Below are 16,748 nucleotides of genomic sequence, written 5' to 3'. Positions count from 1 at the left end.
CTCGCGGCGGGAACGGTGCCCATAGTTTAACATTGTTATTCCACCTCATAGGTGGAATAACTTTAGGCCGCCTAAGGCCTTACGGAAACGACGTAATTTGACTGCGGCGGGCTGGCGTACGTTCGGGAATCGGCGTAAAAGCTCATTTACATAATCTACGCCGGCCGCAATGGAAGCGCCACCTAGCGGCCATCCGAAAAATTGCAAGCTAAGATAGGCCGGCTTGCGCCGTTCTATCTTAGCTTTGTTTAAGCGTATCTCTGTTTGAGCATACGCTTAAACATACGGCGGCGTAGATTCGGAGTTAGGTCGGCTTATCTACTGATAAGCCGGCCTAACTCTTTCTGAATCTACCTACAAATGTCATAAATAGGCTTAGGCATGAAAGGGTTAAGGTATTCCTTTTGACTCAGAAAAACGAATCCAAGTAGAGCCATGCAATTTAGAGTAACATATTTTGTTCTTCTATTTCAGGCTTGTAGTAGAACGAGAAGTTCTTCTATATTGTGACTTCCATGGACACAGTCGTAAGAACAACGTGTTCATGTATGGCTGTAACAATAAGGGTCATCCTGAGTCCAGACTACATGAGAGGGTCTTCCCTTTAATGCTCAGCAAGAATGCTCCTGATAAGGTAATTCAAATAAAAAAATTTAAATTTTACTTATACCAGCGCAGAAGGAAATATGGCACGAATGACTGGCATGGCATGACCTGCCGATTTATCCCCAAACATTTACAGTGTACTTTCTCTGCAGTTCGTTTTTAAAGGCTGTAAGTTTAAGGTGCAGAAAAGTAAAGAAGGCACGGGACGAATTGTAATGTGGCGCCATGGCATCAGCAACAGTTATACCATGGAGTCTACTTTTGGTGGATCTACATTAGGTAAGTGTTCCTTCACTGTAATTGTCAGTATTACTCTGTCCTTGGCCACAGAGATCAGCATTGGTACTGTATGTCACCCACCACAATGCCACAATGGTCAGCACTACTCTGCTCGGACCACGCAGTTTAGTATTTCTCTGCCCCACCCCAGAAGTCACTACTACTTTGCCCCATTAACAGTTGCCGACCGCCGCACAAGTTTTTACGTCGACAGAATGGCACGACTGCGCAAATGGGCGTGTATATACGTCCCCTTTATTTTTCCGCCGTGTGGTCGCAAGCTCTGTGACCGTGCCCGCGGCACCCGTGGACTTGATGTTCGCCGGTGTCCCGCAATCGGGTCACAGAGCTGAAGAACAGGGAGATGTCAGTCAGGGGTGGACTGACTATTCGTGCACTACCCGAGGGCCCCATGCCACTAGGGGACCCCATCAGGGTTGTCGGCCTCAGGGACAGTATGAACAAATCTGTTTTTTTTTTTTTTTATATCTGTCCCTGAAACATCCCTTACTGCAGTGTTTCTCAATTCCAGTCCTCAGGCCCCCCCAACAGGTCAGGTTTTCAGGATTTCCCTCAGATGAAAAGGCTGTGGTGATTACTAAGGCAGTGAAACTGATCAAATCACCTGTGCAAAATAATGGAAATCCTGAAAACCTGACCTGTTGGGGGGGCCTGAGGACTGGAATTGAGAAACACTGCCTTACTGACATCCTTTTGGTCTAAAAATCCCAAGATTATAGCTGCCCCATAATCTCCTATTGCACGGGGCCCCATAATCTCCTATTGCCCGGGGGCCCCATAATCTCCCCATGAGTCTGCCCATGATGTCAGTGTAAACACAACCTCTCCCCATCTTTCCCCTGACACTGTCACTAGTCGTCTGTTCTCTGTCATCGAGAACCGCGATCAGTGACGTGTCATGGCAAGCCACGCCCTCTTATGATTAGAATCACTCCCTAGGTCACACTTAACCCCTTCAGCGCCCCCTACAGGTTAACCCCTTCACTGCCAGTATAATTTTTACAGTAATCGGTGCATTTTTATAGCACTGATCGCTGTAAAAATGAGAATGGTCCCAAAATGGTGTCAAAAGTGTACAATGTGTCCGCCATAATGTCACATTCACGATAAAAATCGCTGATCGCCGCCATTACTAGTAAAAAAATATATATATTAATAAAAATGCCATAAAACTATCCCCTATTTTGTAGATGCTATAACTTTTGCGCAAACCAATCAATACACGCTTTATTGTGATTTTTTTTTTTTTACCAAAAATATGTAGAAGAACACGTATCGGCCTAAACTGAGAAAAAAAAAATCTTTATATATATTTTTTGGGGGATATATGCACACTGGGTACTTTCCTACCCAAATCTTCCCCCAAAGTTCAGCATTACTCTGCCCCGCCACAGAGGTCAGGACTACTCTGCCATCACAGCAAAGTTCAGCATTACTCTGCCCCGCCACAGAGGTCAGGACTACTCTGCCATCACAGCAAAGTTTAGTATTAGCCTGCTCCACCACAGAGGTCAGTACTGTGTTTCCCAGTCACAGATGACAGGCTGACTCTGCTCCCGCAACATCGTTCAGAATTACAGAGGTTAGGACTACTCTGCACCCACCCACTGTTTAACATTTCTCTGCTCCACCACAAAGGTCCGGTCTAAATTGCCTCCACAGAGGTCTGCACTACTCCGCCCCTACCGTAAAGTTCAGCATTTCTCTGTCTCATCGCAGGTCAGCACCACCACAATGTTTGGAAATATTCTGTGCTGCCACAGAGGACAGCGTTACTGTGCCTCCATTGCAATGTTCATTATACCTCTGACCACCAGTGCAATGTTCATTATTACTCTGCCCCACCACAAAGGTCAGCAGAATTCTATTCAACTGGACAAAATTCACTACATGGGTGGCCCTGTTGACCACCTCCCTCCCGCCTGACATTCTTTTTTTGAAAAATTGAAAAAGTCAGGTTTAAAATTGGAGGCCAAACAGCAGGTGCATCTAATTACAGCCACTGATTGGGTATACGGATAGGCGCTGGCTGTGGCTTTCAGACTACAATAGCCACAGCAGAAAATTCCTCCATCCATGACAAGATCAACTATATAGGGTTAGCTGTCCTGTTTGCCTTGAACAGTGCAGTGGTCAGTACTACACTGGCATCTACCACAGTGGTCAGTACTACTCTGGCTCCTACCACAGTGGTCAGTACTACGCTGGCATCTACCACAGTGGTCAGTACTACGCTGGCATCTACCACAGTGGTCAGTACTACTCTGGCTCCTACCACAGTGGTCACTGCTACTCTGGCATCTACCACAGTGGTCAGTACTACTCTGGCTCCTACCACAGTGGTCGGTACTACTCTGGCTCCTACCACAGTGGTTGGTACTACTCTGGCTCCTACCACAGTGGTCACTACTACTCTGGCTCATACCACAGTGGTCACTACTACTCTGGCTCCTACCACAGTGGTCACTGCTACTCTGGCATCTATCACAGTGGTCAGTACTACCCTGGCTCCTATCACAGTGGTCAGTACTACTCTGGCTCCTACCACAGTGGTCAGTACTACTCTGGCTCCTACCACAGTGGTCAGTACTACTCTGGCTCCTACCACAGTGGTCAGTACTACTCTGGCTCTTACCACAGTGGTTGATACTACTCTGGCTCCTACCACAGTGGTCATTACTACTCTGGCTCCTACCACAGTGGTCACTGCAACTCTGGCTCCTACCACAGTGGTCAGTAATACTCTGGCTCCTACCACAGTGGTCAGTAATACTCTGGCTCCTACCACAGTGGTCAGTACTACTCTGGCTCCTACCACAGTGGTCACTACTACTCTGGCTCCTACCACAGTGGACAGTGCTTATTTACTCCTCACTACATTTATCAGTACACCATTGGCTTCTACCACAGTGGTTTCCTTTGCTGCCCTTATGACGGTGATCAATAATCCTGTGATCCTATTGCTTGATTAGTACTACTCCTGTCCCTACCACAGTGATCAGTACAGCTCTATTCCTTTTCGAAGTAGTCCAGACTATTGTTTTCACTATTTGTGTGAAGGTTGTCAGTTGTACCCTGCCAGTGATCAGAGTGGTCAGTACTCATCCCTCTGCCACAGTGTACAGTACTACTCTGATCCTTAGAACAGTGGTCAACACTACTCTCTCCTATACTACTGTGTTATACTACAGCTGCCAAAAGTTGAACATTATAATAATCTTTAAAAGATAATTAATATACATGTTTTTAACTGGAAATATAGGGGACAGAAAAGGCACTCATTTTACAACAAATGACCTCAAATCAATGGGACATCACTTCTGTGACACTCTGCTGGACTATTGTGATCCTGATAGCACCAAGGTGAGCACTTAGTTTAAGGGGTTTAAGAAGCATTGTTATGTTTACTACTACTTGTTGAGACACCCTGGGGTGGATTCAGGTAGGGGCGCGCACTACTACGGAGGCGCAGCGTACCGTTTTTACGCTACGCCTCCGTAAATTACGTGCGCTACGCTTCATTCACGAAGCAGTAGCTCCGTAATTTGCGTGTGCGCTCCCTAAAGCGGCCCGGCGTAAGGGCGCGTAATTTAAATGATCCCGTAGGGTGCGTGGATCATTTAAATTAGGCGCGTTCCCGCGCCGAACGTAGTGTACATGCTCCGTCGGGAAACTTTCCCGACATGCATTGCGGCAAATGACATCGCAAGGACGTCATTTGCTTCAACGTGAACGTAAATGGCGTCCAGCGCCATTCACGATTCACTTACGCAAACAACGTAATTTTCAAACATCGCAACGCGGGAACGACGGGTATACTTAGCATTGGCTGCCCCTGCTAATAGCAGGAACAGCCTTAAGCGGAAACCGACGAACGCAAACGACGTAAAATGCGTACGCCGGGCGCGCGTAGGGTTGTGAATCGGCGTGAGTATGCAATTTGCATACTCTACGCTGACCACTACGGGAACGCCACCTAGCGGCCATCGTAAGAATGCAGCCTAAGATACGACGGCATAAGAGCCTTATGCCAGTCATATCTTAGGCTGCAGTCGGCGTAACAAGCTTTCTGAATACAGAAAAGTCGTTACGCCGGCGCAACTAAGCAATTGCGCTGCGTATCTATGGATACGCAGACGCAATTGCTTTCTGAATCTACCCCCCTGTCTTTTCTGATGTGAGTGGTCTTTGTCTGGACCCAGTTGTATTATCTTTGTTGTTTAGGAATCTCCATCTTTTGACTGCCCTCTGTTCTCAGGTAAAGGTATGTTTGTCTGAGCTCCAGACCATAGTTCAAGAAGAAATAAAAGAGAAGTTGAAACAACTTGGAAGAGATGTTGATTCTGATGTCAATTTGAGTGACATTTCCCTGTCAGACATCGAATCAAGGTAAGAATGTTACCCATTGGTTTGTGAGCCATAGTGATCAGCAAGTTGCGTCTGACAAAGTATATGACCAAAAGTTTGTCCGTGAAAGGCTTGGGTTGGACTTCAACTATTTAATCGTCATTCTTAAGGTAAAAGAAAATACCAAATTTCGTGTTGTCCCCAAAACAGTAAGAGAGGGGAAATCTTCCAATGTGGACACTAATTATGGTGACCTGGAGGCGACCTCAATGAGTTCCCTTAATTTGCTGGGATTTCTTCACTTCCTGTTTAGGCTATGGGACAGGAAATGAAGGTAAATCTCCCCAATGGGACACAAATGACAAATAAACCTGACTGGGGTTATTACCCTCTCCTAATCCAAAATGAAATGGAGGGGGGAAAAAAAGTTTTACCTAGTGTAGCACCCTCTAGTGTGCTAGATGTAAATAGGTTTGGTAAATAGGTTAGGTTTGTAAACAGGCCTGGGTTGAATCTGGGTCAGGGATTGAGCGACTCAGGGGGGCTGGATGACTCAACAAGCATTATCTCAGGTGAGGAAGCGAGGAGTGTATATAGACTGTATATAGGAGAAGTTGTCCCTGAAGCTGCTTAAAGTCAAGTGGGCATCCAATAATTCTCCCAATCCGTATCCAAGTTGAATCCCCTCAATAAAAAAAACCCCCAAAGTTCTGGACTGTTTTCTGACTCTGAAGTGACTGTGAAAATTCGGTGTGCCTGGCTGTGCAGGGTGGGGGATCCCAGTTCATCTGTGGCTCCTTATGTGGATGTGCTACAGTAGTTCTACTTTATGGATGTTCTCATAATGATCCCCTCCTTGTGCATTAAAGAAAAATGTAAAGAAAACCGTAAACTTACTTTGTTGGAGTACTTTCTTAAAGCGGAGTTTCGGCCACAATTTCACTTTTTAAATATAAATACCCCTGTAATACACAAGCTTAATGTATTCTAGTAAAGTTAGTCTGTAAACTAAGGTCCGTTTTGTTAGGTTGTTACAGCATTTAGACACTTTATAAACTAGCATTAGGCCGTGGCCATCTTAAAGCGGATGTGCCACTAAAAAAATATATTAAAAGCCAGCAGCTACAAATACTGCAGCTGCTGACTTTTAATATTAGGACACTTACCTGTCCTGGAGTCCAGCGGTGATCGCAGCAGATGACGAGCCGATCGCTCGTCACCCTGCTGCTCCCCCCTCCATCCACGGTGAGGGAACCAGGAAGTGAAGCGCTCCGGCTTCACTGCCCGGTTCCCTACGGCGCATGCGCGAGTCGCGCTGCGCCCGCCGATTGGCTCCCGCTGTGTGCTGGGAGCCGAGTGTTCCCAGCATACAACGGGGGACGGACGGGAAGCGGAGAAAAAACCCGTCCTTTGCCCGTATCGTAGGGCCGGAAGTGGGTGCAGATACCTGTCTGTAGACAGGTATCTGCACCCCCCTCCCCCTGAAAGGTGTCAAATGTGACACCGGAGGGGGGGAGGGTGCCGATCAGCGGGACTCCACTTTAGAGTGGAGATCCGCTTTAAGTGTGGGCATATGAAGCCAGACTGTATTACTTCCTGGATTTCAGCTTTGCAGACCTTGCACATGCTCAGTGCTGCACATGCAGTGTAATAGTTTTCAGGTCAGGTTTCCACAGCAACGGCAGTGTCAGACGAAGTTGCCGCCCCTTATGCAAACCTCTCCTTAAATAACCCATTAAAAGTTGATATGCGGAGGGGATAGGGATTACCGATCGCTGAAAGTTAATGACATTAAAAGTTGTTAATAAAAAAACAATGACATCGCCCACTAAAAGTTGATAAGCGGGCACGGGGGGGGGGGGGGGGGGGGGGGGGGGGGATTGCTGATCGGTGAAAGTAAATGGGGGGGGAATCGCGGCAGTGAGGCATAATGAAAGATATATTGAGAAGCGGGGGGGGGGATCGCGGGAGTGAGGTACGCTGAAAGAAATATTGAGAAGCGGGGGGGGGGGGGAATCGTGGGAGTGAGGCACACACCGAAATAAATATTGAGAAGCGGGAGGGGGAGATCAACAAGAAAAAATAAATAAGGGAAAACATTTATAACAAATGCACAAAGAATAGAAAACTAATGAAGAATTTTCCCATTGGACACGATTCCCCCCCCCCCCTGCTTCTCAAAACCTCTTTCAGTGTGCCTCTCACTCCCGCGATTCCCCCCCCCCTGCGCTTCTCATAACCTCTTTCAGTGTGCCTCACTCCCGCGATTCCCCCCCCCCCGCTTCTCAAAAGTTCTTTCAGTGTGCCTCACTCCCGCGATTCCCCCCCCCCCCCTCAAAACCTCTTTCAGTGTGCCTCTCACTCCCGCGATCCCCCCCCCCTCAAAACCTCTTTCAGTGTGCCTCACTCCCGCGATCCCCCCCCCCCGCTTCTCAAAACCTCTTTCAGTGTGCCTCACTCCCGTGAGTGATTCCCCCCCCCGCTTCTCAAAACCTCTTTCAGTGTGCCTCACTCCCGCGATTCCCCCCCCCCCCCCCCCGCGATTATCTTTCAGTGTGCCTCACTCCCGCGGGAGTGAGGCACACTGAAAGAAATAGTGAGAAGCGGGGGGGGGGGGGGGGTGAACAACGGGAGACGCGAGTGAGGCACACTAATATTCAGTCTTAGGGGGGGTGTTACTGCGTATACTGTACACTGTAGACTAGGAGGTGGAGGTGACTCCCAGGTCTGTGCGGTGTAGGTCACCAAGCTTTAGCACCGCGGAATAGGAAGTGGGCAGATTAACAAATCTGCCTAGCAACAAGAGTTTAAAAGCATGTACAATTTTTTTTTTTTCTTAAAGGAATACTGGCATTTTTTTAGAACTACTGATGTAAAGTCATATTTGAGGGTGGAACTCCGCTTTAACCATTTTTTCTAGAAGTTTGCCCACAGAGCCTATATAGTAAATACAGCACTTGGGCACGATTACACACCATCCTCCTCATGAACCTAAAATACTAGGGTGTGCTTTTTCTTTTAAGCCATAACCAGGTCATGAATACATATATAATATAATACATATATGTGTGTATATATATATATATATATATATATATATATATATATATATATATATATATATATATATATATATATATATTATAATATATGTGTGTGTGTGTGTGTGTGTGTGTGTGTGTATATGTATATATATATATATATATATATATATATATATATATATATATATATATATACATATACATACATATATAGCTGTGTATTTTCGCTGGCTGCTAGGGGCGTGTACGCTGATTTACGCCTAGAATGCGTAAATCAGCGAGATACGCCTATTCACGAACAAACGTTTGCCCGTCGTAGTAAAGATACGCCGTTTACGTAAGGCATTTTCAGGCGTAAAGATAAACCACCAAAAAGATGGCGCAGCCAATGTTAAGTATTGACGTCGGAACCGCATCAAATTTTTTAATTTTTACATCGTTTGCGTAAGTCGTCCATGAATGGGGCTGGGCGTAATTTACGTTCACGTCGAAACCAATGAGTCTTTGAGGCGTAATTTGGAGCATGCGCACTGGGATACATCCACGGACGGCGCATGCACCGTTCGTTCAAAACGTCAATCACGTCGGGTCACGATTCATTAGCATAAAACACGCCCACCTCTTCACAATTTGAATTGGGCGTGCTTACGCCGGCAAATTTACGCTACACCGCTGTAACTTAGGATGCAAGTGCTTTGTGACTTCAGCACTTGCCTCTCTAACTTACGGCGGCGTAGCGTATATGAGATACGCTACGCCTGCCTAACGTTAGGCACGTCTACATGAATCTGGCTAATAATATATATATATATTTTTATATGAGAGTGAGAGAGAGACCATTTTTTTTCTGGTGATGTTACGGGTTCCAGATCTTCTGTTCCTTGGACTGCAGAGTGGGCGGGTCTTTCTCTGCCATTTTTTACGCCCATCAGGATTTATCTGATATTTAATCATTTTAACATCTTCCTCTTACAGGATTTTATCTGAAGTGTCCTATTTAGGGATTTGCAATAATTAGCAAGCCTGACACTAGAATTGGTTTCAATGTGAGAATTTCACACGCTTACACCTCCATATGCTAAGTGTTACTTGTCTAATTTAATATGATGTAATGTCTTCGTACTAAGTCTAGGCTTTATTTGCTAATTCTGATTCTGATGACGAGTAAGGTTTTTGCTTTCTGTATACAGTCTATCTGATGTATATATTGAAGTGAACCTGATCTAGCATTAAACATCGCAACAGTGCTAAAGTGCGGGCAACTTATAGTGCTTCTTGGGTCCGGGGCCCAACCCAATGCACATATTCTCCAGCACACCATGGATCATCATATGTCGTCCAACGCTTTTATTGCAGAAAGAGTCACGCATACATCGCGTCACGATTTTCCGAAAGTAGCCGAACGTCGGCGCGGCTCTGAAGCATTGTACTTGGTCCTTTGTGATGTGATCGTTCTGCAATAAAAGTTTTGAGCGAAATTTGTGCCTGGGTTCACACTATATAGTATTGCGAACACAGACATCTCGTGATTCGCACACGCATTGCTGTGCCGATTACATGCGATTGTCTGTGCAATGCGAGTTCAGCTCTACAGTTGTACAGCTGAACTCGCATTGGCTTTGCATAAAAAAGGTGCAGTCATGTTGGTAAACGCAAACCATCTTTATTTTAAAGGTAAACGAAAACGGCATGAGCATGAATACAAGTAGAATAGTTTATCAGGTATAATGCAAAACCTTGTCCCATATCGGGGTTTAAGTCACCCCCTGCTCCAGGAGTCCAAATAAAAGGTCATCACAGCTCTACGATGTCTCAGTAGCGCAAACAATACATGACTTCTTCTCACAAGCATGTCCTGCTCTACATCACACCTCATGGACACTTGGGCCCAGATTCTCATAGGACTTACGACGGCGCAGCACCATGTACGCCTTCGTAAGTCCTAATCTGAGCCGTCGTATCTATGCGACTGATTCTTAGAATCAGTTACGCATAGATATCCATTAGATCCGACAGGTGTAAGTCTCTTACACCGTCGGATCTAAACTGCAATTTTTTTTGACCGCTAGGTGGAGCTTCCTTCAGATTCCCCGTCGAGTATGCAAATTAGCTAGATACGCAAATTCCCGAGGTACGCGCGGCCGACGCAGTAAAGTTACGACGTTTACGTTAGGCTTTTCCCGGCGTAAAGTTGCCCCTGCTATATGAGGCGCAGCCAATGTTAAGTATGGCCGTCGTTCCAGCGTCGAAATTATAAAAAGTTACGTAGTTTGCCTAAGTCGTCCGTGAATGGGGCTGGACGTCATTTACGTTCACGTCGAAACCAATGACGTCCTTGCGACGTCATTTGGAGCAATGCACACTGGGATATTTTACGGACGGCGCATGCGCAATTCGTTCGGCGCGGGGACGCGCTTCATTTAAATGATACACGCCCCCTACCCGCCGAATTTGAATTCCGCCGGGTGATTTACGCTACGCCGCCGCAATTTTACAGGCAAGTGCTTTGTGAATAAAGCACTTGCCTGAAAAACTTGCGGCGGCGTAACGTAAATCGGATACGTTACGCCGCCGCAGAGATACGCCCAGTGTACAAGAATCTGGGCCTTGCTGTCTGCTTTCTACTCAGTTCAGCCCTCTTTTGTAGGCGAGTTATCCCTTACTAGGCTAAGATACCCTTAGTTATGGTTGGAGGCTCTTTCCAACCAAAAATCTCTCTGGCATTCTGGGTTCCATATCCGAACTTAAAGGATAAGTTCACCTTTGAGAACATGTTACATGTTCCACCCATTTTTAGGGTGGAACATGCAACATGTTCTCAATGCTGCAGCCTCTGCCCAATCCTAGCACCCCCTGTGACAGCAGTACAGGGAGAAGTTGCCTTTACTAGCTGTCACTTTTTTAAATCGGCGGGGCTTCGCCCACACGGGCACGTTATTCATTTGCGGCTGTCGGCTTGTAGTTCTCAATGAACTACCATGGCGCTTTGGAGCGCCGTGGTAGTTCATTGATTCTTCCTGTCAGTGTATCTGCTTGTCTGTACGGACACACAGATACTCTGACAGATATGCAGGAGACCTGCATGACACCAGCAGCCTGCTGATTGCTGGTGCAATGCTTTACAGGCTAAAAAAATAATAATAAATGCATTTTTCGTTTCTGCACTAATTCTTTTCTAAAAAAATAAACAAATCCTTAATAATCCTGGGAAAACTGGAAATCGGTTTTACCTCTCTATAGAATCACCCCGAAAGCCCCTCACCCTGCATGAGTGAGGATCCCTGAGCACTTCAACTGTGCATGTCACCCCCCTTAAATGGACTGCAACTCAAACAATGGGGGCACATATTTCTTATTTAGGACCCATCCCTGGTGTACTGTAATTAAGTTACAAAAAACGACCAGCCGTGTAAAATGCACTGCGCCTTCCTTTCCAGGAGCCTATGTGTTGAAATGGCTTAAATTCTCTCCAGCCATGCAAGGTATTCGACCATTTGGATAGGTCTAATACGTGCTCCCCCTGTCTCATACAGTAGGTCCTTCCTCCAGCTCATACGTCTTGTAGTGACGTATAAGCAGTAGTAGCAGGAGAGAAGTGAAGTGACAATGTCAACTTTTGCCAAGATAAGGTCTTGTTTCTTCTGCCATTTGGCGGTTTGGTGATTAGTAGAATTTTGCATTTGACAGGTACTTACAGACCCCTCAAGATGCCTGTGAAAAGTTTTAGGCCAGATTAGGACACTCATATATGAATACTGCATGGCCATATTGGCATCTAAAAGACTGCAATCCACAATTTTTTTTTTAATTATTCATTGCCTCTTATAGCACCAGTGGATCAAATAGCTCCGAGTCTGATGGACTTCCTGCACATTTGCTGAACATGGCAGAAAAGGTGAGATGTTAGATCTGTTGTATGTGTACAATTTTCTATTTTATATACAACTTATATTTTCTTCAGTCAACTGTTCAACCATCATTTCAATAACTTCCAGATATCACTATATTTAATGATTAAGTTATATTGCAGGCTGTAGCTGGCCACACATCAGTGTTGCCAACCGTCAGTGTTTTTACTGGCTGCCAGTAAAAAACAAGCAATTTTTCTCCTGCCAGTAAATGCTAGTAAAAGGCTGCCAGTAAATAATATGGCTGTGACGCTTGGCTTGGTCCGGAGCCGGCTGAGACCATCCGAGTGCCTGCTACAGTGTGATTGGGCGGTCTGAGCATGATGTTCTGTATTGTCATGGTGCAAGCAGAGTGGCCAGAGCCTCGTGCGTGGGTCTGCGGTATGGGAGCAAGGCAGGCTGGGACTGGAACCGTCAGTGCTGTTTAGACTGGACTGGAGGGACCACTTTAGTTAAAGAGAGACTGTCACTGTGACTCGGGAGGGGATGTGTAATGTCGGTGAGGTCTCATCATCATCTGTGCTGCTGTACACTGCTGTCGGTGTCACTGTGAGAGTAAATTTTATGTGTGTGTGCCTATTCTAATTTCTTCCCCTTCTGAGTCCTGTCCTTGAACTACTTACTTACTGTATATACTTGAGTACAGGCCGACCTGAATATAAGCTGAGGCACCTAATTTTACCACAAAAAAATGGGAAAACGTATTGACTTGAGTATAAGCCTAGGGTGTCCATCTGCATGCCTCACTGTGTCCATGTGCATGCCTCACTGTGTCCATGCCTTACTGTATCCATGACTAGACTGACGTTAAACATGGGAGTCTATGGAAGGGGTGCCCGCACCTGTAGGTGCTCCCCAGCTGTAGGTCCCCCAGACAACAAACTTTGCACACTTGTAGAGGAGAAATGGGGCTATAAGTGTGCCAAGTTCCGGGTCCAGGGGACCTACGACCAGCCGGTACTGGGTCCCCAAAGTCACCAGAGAAATTACCATTTAACATGGGAGTCTATGGAAGGGGTGCCCGGCTTTGGAAAATCGGTTCTCCCAGGCCGTAGGTCACCCAGAAATGGGGCTACAAGTGTGCCAAGTTTTGGGTCCAGGGGACCTAAGGCCAGCCGGTACTGGGTCCCCACTCTCCAGGAGATCAGGCGCAAAAAGGTGACTTGAGTATAAGCCGAAGGGGGCATTTTCAGCAAAAAACTCGGCTATACTCGAGTATATATGGTACTAACTATGTAGAAAATAAAATAAGAAATATGTATTTTGCCTTATTAGCTACCTTAAATCGTATTGCTAATTGCATATCGTACTTGTTTTTAGCCTAAATTCTCTAACTTGCACTTAAAACTGTAATTTTGTAACTTTTGGAAATGTCAGTAAAAACTTAGGACCAGATTCACAAAAGGGATACGACGGCGTATCTCCTGATACGCTGTCGTATCTCTGTTTCTATCTATGCGACTGATTCATAGAATCAGTTACGCATAGATATCCCTAAGATCCGACAGGTGTAATTGTTTTACACTGTCGGATCTTAGGAGGCAGTAGCGCGGCCGCCGCTGGGGGGAGTTCGCGCCGTAAACCAGCGTCGGGTATGCAAATTAGGAGTTACGGCGGATCCACAACGGATTTTCGCGTTTGCTACGTCGCCACTAGTCTTGTTTCCCGTCGCAAAGTTAGTCGTCGTTTTAGGTGCCCTAACTTTAGTCAGCAAACGTATTGCTGTCTAAAGTATGGCCGTCGTTCCCGTGTCGAAATTTAAAAATGAACGTCGTTTGCGTAACACGTCCGGGAATACGGAAGTACGCTACGCGCATCGCCGTTCGAAAAAATGACGTCAGGGCGCGCAAAGCACGACGGGATTTGCGAAACTGAGCATGCGCAGTAGGTCCGGCGCGGGAGCGCGCCTAATTTAAATGGCACACGCCCATTTGAATTGGCCCGCCTTGCACCGGAGGAGTTTTCATCGCAAGTGCTCTGTGAATCAGGCACTTGCGATGAAAACTTGCGGCGGTGTAACGTATCTACGATACGTTACGCCGCCGCAGTTCTATGTGAATCTGGCCCTTGGCTGTGCCAGTAAATTTCAATTTGGTAGGTTGGGAACGAGCTGATCCTTTGGATTTGTTAATATGTACATCCGCTATTTAGTACAACTTGGGTTTTCTCTCCAGTATGGAGTATCAGGCAGTAACAGGCAAAGACAGCGACACTCTTCAAAACTCTTTTTTACTAGTTTTTTCAGAAAAAGAAACGTTTACGATCTCGTAAGGAGAGGAACAGATTGTATCAGAAACGAAGCTCCAAGCACAAATCAAAGTCTCAGAGCAGCATGGTGGTGAGTCGGCCTCTTACTGTACTATTAAACATTTTAGCTTTGTCTCAGCTGAAAAATTTAAGATTTGATCAAATAAAGGAAATTGGGTTTTAGATCCCGCAGCTTATTGATCTCTTGACTTCATCTAAATTCCCTGTTCCCAGCTCGGTCTTCCCACCACAGCCACTGGAAGGCCTTGCTTCCAGAAGCTTTATATTCTGACTGCAGGTTTACTTTCCGTTTAAAGCGGGGGTTCTCCCTAAATTTTTTTTTTTTTTTTCTAGCATGTCATTCAGCATAGTAGCGTGAGCTACAGTATGCCTTTATATTTTTTTTTGGTGCCGTACTCACTGTTTAATCGCGTAGTAAAGTTTCAGGGGAATGGGCGTTCCTATGCAGAGGGCTCGTGATTGACGGCCGGCTATGGCGCGTCACGCTTTACGGAAATAGCCGAAATAGGTGTTTGCTCTTCACGGCGCCTGCGCAGTCGGCTCCGATGTCTGTGCGCAGGCACTGTATAGCGCCGTGAAGAGCCGAGACCTACTCCGGCTATTTTCGTGAAGCGTGACGCGCCATAGCCGGCCGTCAATCACGAGCCCTCTGCATAGGAACGCCCATTCCCCGCGGGGAGTCTGAAATTTTACTACGCGATTAAACAGTGAGTACAGCGCCAAAAAAAATAATATAAAGGCATACTGTAGCTCGCGCTACTATGCTGAATGACATACTATAAAGTTGTTTTTTAGGGTGAAACACCGCTTCAAATACAGTAGTTTGTTTGGGCCAGGCTGGTCCAAGTGAACTATTAACTTTACTAATCAATGCGGCCACTGTTAGCGCTGTATTACCTGTATGTAGTACCAGCCACATACAGTATGCAAATGAGAGAATAGAAAAAAGAGGGCGCACCAGCCTTGTGCATTATCCTTTTTGATGTATTTAATAAAATCAAAACGCATTAGCCAGCAGTGGTTCGCACGTCCTCTCTTTAGGATCTGGAGACTGCTATCAGTAGACGGATTGCCACAAATCAAAGACTGTTGCATTGTTTTGTTTTTTTACATTGTGAGCAGTAGTGTATTTAGGTTTTGTGCTGCCCTAGGCCTGATAGACTCGTGCACCCCTAATTTAAATATGATCCACCCCTTCCTGTCGAGGCCACACCCCTTTCCGTTTAAGACCCGCCCTGAAATTTTCGAGTGGGGACACTAGTTCTTATGCCGCGTACACACCATCACTTTATGTGATGAAAAAAAACGACACTTTCTGTGAAGTAAAAAATGACGTTTTTGAAACTTCAATTTTCAAAGACGAAGTTGCCTACACACCATCGTTTTTCTCACAATGTTCTTGCAAAGTGAGGTTACGTTCCACCACGTTTTACCATTGAAGTAGCTTCTGGGCATGCGTGGATGAAAAAACGTCTTACAAAACGACGTTTTTTGCTACACACGGTCAATTTCTGTGAAGTAAAAAGTGCACTTTTGAAAAACGACACATAAAATTGAAGCATGCTTCAATTTTTTTTGGTCGTTTTTTACAAGACATAAAACGACGTTTTCCCCCACACACGGTCAATTAAAGTGACGTTTTTAAAAACGTCATTTTTTTTCATCACATAAAGTGATGGTGTGTACGGGGCATTAGGGTTGGGGGGGCATTGTATACCCTTAATATGCATAGATTTCCTCTCACTTCCGGTTTGGCTATGGGGTAGGAAGTGAAGGGAAATCTCTGCAATGGGACAGGGATGATACTCTATCTAAAATGAAGAAAAAAAAAAGTGTTGCCTATAGTTCTACTTTAAGCAAAAATTTGGGATAATTTTATGGGGAGGACTAAGAAGATATAACCATGCCGATGGTGCAGCAGAAAACATATAGCACAGTGAGGAAAGCAGTGTAGCGCAAGCCAGCGGGAACTCTTTCCATGCTGACCCCCTGCAAAGTGCTGCCCTAGGCCTGGGCCTTGTCGCCCTAGACCAGGGTACAGCACTGGTTGTGAGCATACCTCCCAACCCCCACAGATTCTGTGGGACCTTACAGCATAGACAGCTATTTCCCGCAGTCCCGCGATAGCGGAAGTTTTCCCATACAGGAAGAGTAGCCAGTACCAACAATTAGCTGCACCCCAACCAACCCCCCCCCCCCCCCACTCAACATGTTTAATGACAAGTAAAAAAAAAATGTAATGAATGTCCAGCACTACTACTATTTTAATAAATAC

General features: G+C 45.8%; 1 protein-coding gene across 2 annotated transcripts in view; it reads left to right on the top strand.

Moving 5' to 3' along the window:
- AGBL2 (AGBL carboxypeptidase 2) overlaps nt 1-16,748 on the top strand; it is a 63,893-nt gene that overhangs the window by 27,863 nt on the left and 19,282 nt on the right. For both annotated transcript variants that reach the window (XM_040328273.1, XM_040328271.1), the window contains exons 9-14: nt 475-634; nt 759-885; nt 4,169-4,269; nt 5,165-5,295; nt 12,126-12,192; nt 14,442-14,543. In XM_040328273.1, the coding sequence (XP_040184207.1) occupies nt 475-634; nt 759-885; nt 4,169-4,269; nt 5,165-5,295; nt 12,126-12,192; nt 14,442-14,543 (688 nt within the window). The remainder of the gene's footprint in view (nt 1-474; nt 635-758; nt 886-4,168; nt 4,270-5,164; nt 5,296-12,125; nt 12,193-14,441; nt 14,544-16,748) is intronic.

The sequence above is a fragment of the Rana temporaria genome, chromosome 11, assembly GCF_905171775.1.
Source record: "Rana temporaria chromosome 11, aRanTem1.1, whole genome shotgun sequence".
NCBI lineage: Eukaryota > Metazoa > Chordata > Amphibia > Anura > Ranidae > Rana > Rana temporaria.
This window is presented reverse-complemented; position numbering and strand designations above follow the sequence as displayed.